The sequence below is a fragment of the Aphanomyces astaci genome (assembly GCF_000520075.1).
Source record: "Aphanomyces astaci strain APO3 unplaced genomic scaffold supercont1.44, whole genome shotgun sequence".
NCBI lineage: Eukaryota > Oomycota > Saprolegniomycetes > Saprolegniales > Verrucalvaceae > Aphanomyces > Aphanomyces astaci.
In genome coordinates this window covers 4,786-14,059 of record NW_009798307.1, presented here as the reverse complement: position 1 = coordinate 14,059, position 9,274 = coordinate 4,786, and the positions used below count along the sequence as shown (strand labels likewise).

At 48.3% G+C, this 9,274-nt stretch overlaps 4 protein-coding genes across 12 annotated transcripts; 2 read left to right on the top strand and 2 right to left on the bottom strand.

The window, feature by feature from the left end:
• Positions 1 to 926: 926 nt before the first annotated feature.
• On the bottom strand, positions 927 to 6,387 carry H257_12919 (trehalose-phosphatase). Of its 9 annotated transcripts, none has more exons than XM_009840312.1 (15): positions 6,135 to 6,387; positions 5,885 to 6,025; positions 5,527 to 5,819; positions 5,056 to 5,197; positions 4,854 to 4,994; positions 4,720 to 4,812; positions 4,467 to 4,654; positions 4,317 to 4,410; positions 3,834 to 4,193; positions 3,656 to 3,789; positions 2,938 to 3,157; positions 2,367 to 2,616; positions 1,606 to 1,712; positions 1,365 to 1,530; positions 927 to 1,211 (listed from the first exon to the last, which is right to left on the bottom strand). In XM_009840312.1, the coding sequence occupies exons 1-15, from the start codon at positions 6,372 to 6,374 to the stop codon at positions 1,126 to 1,128; spliced, it is 2,655 nt and encodes an 884-aa protein (XP_009838614.1). In that variant the 5' UTR covers positions 6,375 to 6,387; the 3' UTR covers positions 927 to 1,125. The 9 variants fall into 9 exon arrangements, with proteins under 9 accessions (XP_009838614.1, XP_009838615.1, XP_009838613.1 ...); XM_009840305.1 differs by having other exon boundaries at positions 928 to 1,211; positions 1,361 to 1,530; XM_009840313.1 differs by having other exon boundaries at positions 927 to 1,530.
• Positions 6,388 to 6,510: 123 nt separating this feature from the next.
• Positions 6,511 to 7,072, top strand: H257_12918 (hypothetical protein). The gene has a single exon (XM_009840304.1). It carries the CDS (start codon positions 6,570 to 6,572, stop codon positions 7,026 to 7,028), a length of 459 nt encoding a protein of 152 aa, XP_009838606.1. The 5' UTR covers positions 6,511 to 6,569; the 3' UTR covers positions 7,029 to 7,072.
• Positions 7,073 to 7,239: 167 nt separating this feature from the next.
• On the top strand, positions 7,240 to 7,711 carry H257_12917 (hypothetical protein). Its single transcript, XM_009840303.1, has one exon. It carries the CDS (start codon positions 7,285 to 7,287, stop codon positions 7,618 to 7,620), a length of 336 nt encoding a protein of 111 aa, XP_009838605.1. The 5' UTR covers positions 7,240 to 7,284; the 3' UTR covers positions 7,621 to 7,711.
• A 422-nt stretch (positions 7,712 to 8,133) lies between these two features.
• On the bottom strand, positions 8,134 to 8,623 carry H257_12916 (hypothetical protein). The gene has a single exon (XM_009840302.1). The coding sequence runs from the start codon at positions 8,587 to 8,589 to the stop codon at positions 8,191 to 8,193; it is 399 nt and encodes a 132-aa protein (XP_009838604.1). The 5' UTR covers positions 8,590 to 8,623; the 3' UTR covers positions 8,134 to 8,190.
• Positions 8,624 to 9,274: the final 651 nt, after the last annotated feature.

Genomic DNA, 9,274 nt, shown 5'->3' with positions numbered 1-9,274 from the left:
ATATGATCGCAGCGAATGTGTATACCATGTTTAAGGTAATAAAATCACCGTGAGAAATAGCAGAAATTCTGCTCTTTCGATTGGTACAAATTTTAACAAAAACTAATGCAGGGTCATAAAAATATGATGTGGCAAACGTCAAACGTGGCAGTAATTTGGGACGGAGTGGTACATCACTACATCAGCAAAATTTACATTTTTCAGACCCACACCGGTTGCCAAGAAAATTTACATCATGATGTAAACATAAACATAGATTTCTCAACAGATCTGTTGGGTCGTTTACAGTTCTATGCGATTGAGGTCCCAATGGACTACTCCCGACGTCCTGGAGCACACCGGCAGCATGATTATGAATCTTACAGACAATAGAATGTATGCCAACACTGCCGCACTAAATTCTCGACTGGCGAGAGCTCCAAAACCTCAATCGCCCGCAGCGGGCGTCCTCGCGAGTTTGCTCCCAACCGGTGTGGTTTGGCGGTGAAGTGATGTACTACTTACTACTGTTACAGCACGCACCCAATAAACGGATCTTTTCAGCTCTATGTTTACATCAGGCGGTGGGGATGCTCTAAGTGCTGTAGTGCTTAGGAAGCATACATTGTACAGTACACGTAAATGTACAAGGGGGACGACCGATACAATTGAGTCGGTGTTCCAATGCAATGATGGTATTGTCGTTTTCCCCAAAATTTGGACTTTGGTTCTGAATCGCCAAATCTATCGATCGATTGTTTAGTTTGTTGTACTAACGGTAGTATGTCAAAAGGTGTGTCCTGTTGTGATTTGTATCACACTAATTGAAGTCACACTCTATTCATCTATTTTTGAGTGTGTTTGATTGGCTCTTACAGAAAGGACAAGTATATTCAACCAATCAAAACTCCAGCGTGATTCAAGATTGATTAGACAAATCGCGCGAATTTTGCAAGTTTATACCGAAATATATATATTGTTACGATCTCCACCACCGACGCTTCGCAGCAGCACTATACCAATACCCGCCCACCACAGACAGCAACACAAGGCCGGCGGCAGTCACTTTCCACTTGGAACCAGCATACCACGTCCGCAGGTGACGAGAGGATAGACTTAGCACTAGCAGGAGCGCCATCCATTTGATCAGGCGCGAATCTGCCGCGGGTACAGGCGGCGGCATCGATGTGTCCACACTGCGCCCGCTTTGGTCTTCTTCGAGGACGGGGGCTCTACACATCACCAGGTTTATACTGTGATACGTAGCACAGCTGGACACCAAAAACGATGGAATATGGCATGTTAAACATGATTATGCATGCTTCACATGGGTAAGTACTCAAACGAGAGACAGTAAATAGGCAAGAGGGGTTGAATATACAAGCCTCGTAGCCGCAACGCTTTTGCAGACGGTTTGCGCGCCAAGATGGGACAAGACGATATCGGCTGGTCCAGCTGCGACGACGTGTTGTATGTGACATGGGGCGCGTGGTGCAGCACGTGTTTAGCCAGGATGGACTGCATGTCCCCCACAGACCGATACCTGGACGTCTACCAGTTTGATTGAGCCAAATATATCGACAGTCTTATATAATATATCGACAGTCTTATAACAGTCTTATGTACCTTGGTGAGAGCCGCGCGGACACTGGCGAGGACACTCACGACTTGGACGTGATCTGAGACAAAGTACTGCGCTTGCGATGACTTGTGGCCCACGGTGCATGTCAGCACTGCCACGTCATGATTAAGTCCCAGTCAGGTAGGATTGATAAGACGCACACATGTAACGATAGTTTTATTATATGACCTAACTTGAACGCAAAAAGTAATAAAATAAAGCGATACGGAAATCAACGGGGGATGACTATCGATACTTCGAAGTAGTATATAAAAATCGACACGAATAGGTTGTCCGAATGTCATAAATATCGTAAAAAGACAAAACGTGTGGTGGATCTACACATAATGGTATATTGTCAAAACCAACCTATCCTATATATAAAACCCAAATAAAGAGACCCACATCACTTCGAAACGGGTCAAACGGGGCTACACTTTCCGTGGAAATATATATATATATATATTGTTGTGCTTATTCTAAACTCGAATGAGATGGTGAATGCATCTACACAACCAAATAAAGTCCAGAAGAAGAATCATCGGCAGAAGGATTTAGCCAATCAGATTGCAGGAAACCGTCAACAAAGCCAAATTAGTGTGTGACTTCAATTAGTGTGATACAACAAATCACCACACTTTTGAAATACAACATTCAGTTATAAAAATTCGATCGATCGATCGATTTTTGGCGTATTTAGTGCAAAAAAAAGCCCAAATTTTGGGTAAAACGGCAATATATATTAATCGAACTGTATGGATCGTACCATGAGCAATGTTAAAAGCGTGGCCGCAGTCGTGAGCCGCGTCAAACATGAGTTCGTCAGCAACGTCGTCGCCCATGGTCCACACAAAGTCGATGGCCCCGTGGTGCGACGACGACGCCGGGTGCTCGTCACTTTTTATCGAATCCATATGGAGTTTGTGTAGAATTTGCTTGACAATTTTGCCCTTCCCGAGGCCTTCCGGGCGCACTTCAATGTAATCTTTGCCTTGGATCACACTCAGCGGCCATCCCTACTCAAGTCATACTTATATATTGTGCTTTTCAGTCAAATTTGCCTATTTTGGGGGATTGTTGAAATCGCCAACTAATCGAGAAAAGGGGTATGATTGGCTGTTACAAAAAATGAAGGTTGTTGCAATATGATTGGCTAAAAAGATTGATTGATGCATTGCAGTCACAAAAAATACCCCTTCAACTTTGTTTTATATGAAATTTCGCAGGTCCTGCGATTGTTTGGCGGTGTTCATTCCACCAACCACCGGAGGAGGAAATCATGAGTACAACACACTAACTACAGTACATAATACAATATATGCATACTAATGTCTTACGTCGAACGCAGCCGTGAGCTGATGCAACAGCTCCCGCGCCTGCAAAAGTCCAAACCCGTAGTCGGCACTGGCATATCGGAACAAGATGGAGCTGCGGCGCATTTCCAAGGCGGCGCCGTTGGTGCGATCGACGTACATCAACATGATGGCTTCAGCCTTTTCACGCCATTTGCCACACGACGCATTCACGCGAAACACGTCGCCGTACAGTTCCCACGGTCTAGTTCACCGAATTACAGTCTATATATATATACTAAGTGGAAGCAAGTAAATACTAATATACACGAAAACAAGAAGCATGTTGTTGCTGTATAGGGGCATTGAAATTGGCCAATGGCGATCGATCGACCAATCAAAACTCACAACACAAATCAATGCCCAATCAAACAAAATTCTCGCTTCAACCATTCAACATAAAATTAGTGTATGACTTGTATTAGTGTAACTCGGGAGTCTTTTTTCACATACAATAATCCGTACAAAGAATCGTTGAATGGATTTGGTGAACCAGGATATCTCTATGCATCAAAACTTCAATATCTTTCTCAATATATATATATATAAAAATAATAGAAATAAATGCGCAATTCCATCATCGTGGTTCCAATGCATGAAAACGTGAAGTATAAGTCAATATACTATATCTTCTTTAAATATATATACTTCTACGTAGTACGCAACTCCATATGACGCGGTATTTACATGACGTCGCACGTACTTGTTGATGCGCGCCGCGCGGCCGAGCATCGCCCATCGGATAAAGTACCCATGCTCTGCCACGAGCCCCAGTCCCGGGACGGACCCGAATTTGTCGCTCAAGAGCTCGCAATTGCACCCGCTCACGACAAACACCTGGACGTCGCGTCGTCATTTGAGTTGTGGAGTGGAGGACGTACCGTGTTGCGCGGGTCCCGGCACAGCTGCTCCAAGCTCGACAGGACGTCCACGGGTACGTCCGGCCAGACGATCCCGAAATCAGACGACACGTCCGGAGCCAACGTGCGGTAGTAGTCAAAGAAGAAGATGCGGCGACCGCGGCTCTTGTAGTACAGGTCCAGCAGGTGCTCGACCGTGAGCGGCTTGGTGAGCACGTCCAGCTTCTTGGGGGGTGCCGACGCCGCGGCGGCGATGTCGGAGAGGATCGTGGCAGCCCATCGGGTCGGTGTGTGGGAAGCGATGGAGAGGACGTCGCAGTCGCGGCGGAATTCCTTCTCCTTCAACGACATGTGCACTGTAGCCTCCATGGCGGTCGCAATCTAATTGAAGGTGAAGTTGGATCTGACCAATCAAATGGCACATCATTCTAAATTCAGCCAATCCATGACGAGGAAATAGAAATCCACTAACCAATCACACGACAGCATTTCTAAAGTACCCACCGAGTGAATGTTCCACGGGTTGACGATGGTCGCGCCGTGGAGGATGCGGCGCGCGACGGCGAATTGGCTGAGGATCGCCAGACCCGTGGCATTGCTACATGGACACACATCATCATGAGCAACGTGTGAACGCATGAGCGACGTCCTTGCCGATGGGTGACGAGGTACTCGAACGGACACGTGTTCAACCCTTCCGCGAACACGGTCGACACAAACACCTCGGCCACGCGCCACAGCGCAATGCGGTCGACCGTCGGCATGCGATCGTTTCTCACGTCAAACACGATCACGGGGGTGGGGTACTGCGCATTGATGTCGTCGACGAGGCGGCGGACTTCCTACACGAGTCTACTCCATCAACTTGGTTCGATACCCATCTCTCTTTCTCTCGTGTTATCCTAACCTGAGCATGCTGTGTAGATCCAAGGGTGGATGTCACCACACCCACTTGCACAAGGAGCACACGAGATGCATATTCCGGGCGTTTCTTCAGAAACTACAACGCAATCTTGAGGTCGCTCGACCAAAGTCTCATACTTGGTGGAAGGCGACGACTTTGTGCGGAATCCCATGCAACTCGTCCACGACGTCCACGGCGGCAAAGATCAGTTTATGCAGTTGGCGCCATCGAATGATCTCGTCGCGGACGCTATCGTTGGACGCCAGGTCTCTCTCCACCTACCACGACGAGAATCTGCCACGTCATGCATCGCAATGTATCGCAATATGGACAGCAAACCCTCGCGGCATCCACCGTCAACTGGGCACACGTTATGTGGACTTGTTTGCCATTGTGGTGCACCACCAGTTGGCCTTGTATCATGCTTGGTGGCGGCGTACGGATCAGCGCTTCGCATGCGTCCAAAAAATGTCGAGCGTGTCTGATAGATTGGAATGGTTCAAAAACAAGAGAAAGAATATATATCCAAATATATCGAACTGGATGTCGGCCAATCATGGACGAGAGTGCACCAAATCGGCAGATAATCGATCGACCAATCAAAAACCAGAACGCTGATCAAGTAGCCAATCAAATCCACTCGTCGACGAATTCAATTAGTGTGTGACTTAATTTAGTCGTATTTGTTTACATACAAATATCAGGAACAAAGAATGGATCGATAGATTTGGCAAAGAATCAGCACAAAAGTCCAATTTTTTTGGGTAAAAGGACAATAATTGTTCAAGAATGTATGTCGTGTTTTCGTACTCGTAAATGTGAAACCCGACGTGGTGCACCGTGAGCATGCTTCGAAGGATGTCGCGGTCATGAGAAAGCGTCGACAAAACCGACTTGGAGGGAAACGGTACGTGGATGAAGAGTCCGACGGTGGATGGGACCGTCATGGGACGGACGAGTCGAGCGAGGAAGTGCGGGACCATCACCAAGTCAAAGTCCTGCAGCCACAGAATGTCCCCTGTTGCATATGCCTTGGAGATGGCGACGGCAAAGTCTTTGTTCATGGCTAGGAACGCCGGCCACGGATCCGCATTCTCCTGGACCTACGTTCGTGTCGAGAAGAGGTTGCCATGTGGGTGTTGCCTTCGAATAACAAATGGACGTGTACATGGGAAGGGGGGTTCAATGTCGATGGATGCACCATGTTGTGAAACACAGCGCGCAACGGTCCACTGCAAAATGCGTCGTACGTTGCGACATCTGTCTCTGCGCTGGGAAAGACTGGGATGCAGCTGATCGCGGCACAAGCCTACGCATGAAGTCGGAGTCGTGGTCGATTCATGTGTCCGGGAGAAGTGTTCGAGCCACAAAAAATGACAATCAGACAACATCGACGGGGTGATGATCATGTAGGATACCTCGTTCACAGCAGGTTGGTCTTGGAGTGACACCTCCAGCTCGACCCGACCGAGGAATCGAACTTTTCGCCGACTCGGTCGAAACAGATCGCGATGCGAAAACGCCATGGTGGATGCCAGCAGGCGGTCCCCGCGCCACGTTGCCGCGTACTTGCCATCTTCTCTTCGCTCGAGCAGCACTGGCAAATGGTTGGACGCGACCAGCACTGGCAGCTGCGACGGATGATGCACCATGCTCATGATTGCAGTTCCAAGATCGGATGTATCCGTACGAATTCCGGATACAGTTTTCCGTAGTAATAGTATTATGCGACATGGGTATGTTTTGACCAAATCCCAACGCCCAAATGTAACCGCCAACCTGTTTTTAGGTAAGATCGAGTCGTTTCACCCCCGCACTCGTCAACGAACATCCAACTACGGCGGCAATCGAGCATGAAAGAGGGATGCTTGCGGTGCTGCTCAGGGCTATCTGCGGTGGGGATGATCTACCTTTCCCTCATGTCCATCATACTGAGCAAACAGCCACAGTACATTCGTGGGTTGCATCATCACGACAACCATGACTTGCACTCGAGCTGCGCTGTTGCGGCCGTGCTCTACGCCGTGTGCTTTGGAGGGTGCATGTATGCGCTGCGAGTGCACAACGAGTCCAAGCACTTGCGCTACGGCGTCAAGGTCGTGTCCTCGAGCGACGAGTGCGATCCGTTGAAGAAGGACGAAGACGAAGGCGCGGACTTGAAAGTACGCGGAGCGGTAAGCGCTGGAGTCATCTCCGCCATCAAGACCCAACTCATGCACGCCAAGGTTATGCACAGCGATGAAATGCACAGTTTAATCCAGAGCGACGGCAGCTCCAGCCCACGCAAGCCCAAACCACGAAAGGGCGACTAACGCGCTCATTTTTAACCACCCTTTTCTCATAAATTCCACACCAGTCTCTTCATTTATATGCGTCCAAGTCACTCCAGCCCCGATGCATGATTTTACTCAAGTGCGCTTGTTCATGCAGCACAGTGCATATACCAACTGACTTCGACGTCAAAATCCAGGCGTTGCGGGATTTTCCCTGCTTTGCCGGTATCCGGATCTCAATGCGACCTTTCAAGATATACACCATTCTCTTCCTCCGACAAATCCAAGCAGAGACATGCCGGATCCAGCCAAAGCCGACGCGGTAGGGGGCGAGCTGTCGGAGGCAGAATACCGCAAGATCTCATCACGTCCGCACATGAAGTTTAACGACATGACGTCCGAAGTTTGTACGGAAACCATCGAAATCATCACGATGGCCGTGGACAAGCACGTGCCGCTCAAGAACTACGAGGCGGCGGCACAGCTGATCAAGCAAAGCATGGACAAGAAATTCGGGTCGTTCTGGCACTGCTTCATAGGCGAAGGGTATGGCTTCGACATCAGTTACCAGCAGCGACACATGTTGTATATGTACGTGGGCGAAATCGGGATCTTAGTGTACAAGTGTTGAGTCCTTACTGGAAGCCGGCCAGCCACCATCCGTCGATCACAGTCGAAACACGATATCTACAGTAAGGTTAATCGTGCGTTTGCATTTGTCAGTGTTTTGCGGTGTACGACGATACCGATAACGTTACTACGATGTGCTGCCTGCACTACAGTCAGTACTTTAGGTACATGCATTACAATGGAAACGGCAACTCTTGGAAGGCCCGTAACTTCACAGAGTCTCCGCGACCACTTGGTCAACGCAGGTTGAGCTATCCACACTAGCAATTATTCTCAAAACATGAATATTGGAACGATAAAGTAGAAAAAACACGATATGTTCAACAGAAGTATATAAAGGTTCGTCCTGGTCTCAGTAGCCATTACACTGATAGACCAGCATGGCATTTGTCGTTGGTGAGTTTATCTGTAACATAAGAACGATATGTTTCAACGAATCGAAGCACGGTAACGTACGCAAATGGAGCCGACCTCGAATTCAAATTGGACCAACGAAAATTGACAGGTCGAGTACTCGGTAGTACGTGCAGGAATATAAAGGCACAATTAGTCAAAAGGAATTAAGGCACCATTATGTTTGAATTCCGTTGGCAGGTTTGGTGTTGTGTCGCACTCCGCCAATTGCAACGTTGTCATCTTGGTCTTCGTCGTCGCCTTCGTGTCCATCCAAACGCGGAGGCATGCCCAAGTCTTCCCATGACGAAATTGCACGTCGGAGTTCTTGCAGATCGTACGACTTCTTCTTCAAACTGGATTCCTGTCGACCTTGGACCTTTAACGCAGCAAGGCAAATAAGCCATGTCGTGGCATAGATTGCAGCACCGACCCAGCAATTCGTCGCCAGCTTTGCGGCCGGCGTGGCATGGGTCAATCCACGAATGTATTCGGGCTGGAGTTGGAGGATTCCTCCCAGGGACGAGAGAAATACAACGCCAGCTAAGGACACGTGTGCACAGCACTCAGTTCTCATGGTAGCAGCAAGCAGTTTCAGCTTTTGGTGAAACATACATTCGGAGTAAAAAGTGTTCACCTATACTTATATACCAGTCTACGTAGTAGTATTGGACTCTTTACGAATTACTAGTATTTACTAACTCCTCTATGAATTAATATTCAATTTCATGGGTTTAATAACCTACACTCTAACGTTAACGTTAAGCAAAAACTAGCGTTAACGTTAAGCAAAAACTAGTACTGTAATGTTAAGCCTCAGAGTGCACAACCGGTGCACCCAGCACACTAGCTGCCGCAACTTGCCGACCATGACATTCCTCACTGCTGAGATCATCAATTGATAAAAGCAAGAATAATTAACGTTATACCGAATATGTTCCATGGCGTACAGCTCATGGATGCTGACTGTGATCGTGAACTCATCGCAGCGTCGTCCGAAGGCGGCTCTCCGCCATCTATTCAGCAATCACACTCCCTGCAACTTCTTCGGCAAACTAGCGACAATTGGAGCAGCGGCTGCCACGTTGCCAGACCGCGACGAGGTTAGTCCATCATGTATGCCACGGCTGCCGAGTCCAACTCGCGTCGATAATGGAAGCCGCAGCAGGTGATACTGAGTCCGCCCATTCTGCCACGTCTACGACTTGAGATTCGGTCCTTTGTCGAGCGTCTACTGCAGCGTCGATCACTTTGCTCTCGGC

Coding starts and splice junctions, on each gene's coding strand:
- H257_12919 (XM_009840305.1), bottom strand. CDS start 6,374: ATGAGCATGGTGCATCATCCGTCGCAGCTGCCAGTGCTGGTCGCGTCC. Junction 5,820..5,884: donor CATTGAACCCCCCTTCCCAT/GTACACGTCCAT, acceptor ACACGAACGTAG/GTCCAGGAGAATGCGGATCC. Junction 1,212..1,360: donor GCGTTGCGGCTACGAGGCTT/GTATATTCAACC, acceptor GGTGATGTGTAG/AGCCCCCGTCCTCGAAGAAG.
- H257_12918 (XM_009840304.1), top strand. CDS start 6,570: ATGAAAGAGGGATGCTTGCGGTGCTGCTCAGGGCTATCTGCGGTGGGG.
- H257_12917 (XM_009840303.1), top strand. CDS start 7,285: ATGCCGGATCCAGCCAAAGCCGACGCGGTAGGGGGCGAGCTGTCGGAG.
- H257_12916 (XM_009840302.1), bottom strand. CDS start 8,589: ATGAGAACTGAGTGCTGTGCACACGTGTCCTTAGCTGGCGTTGTATTT.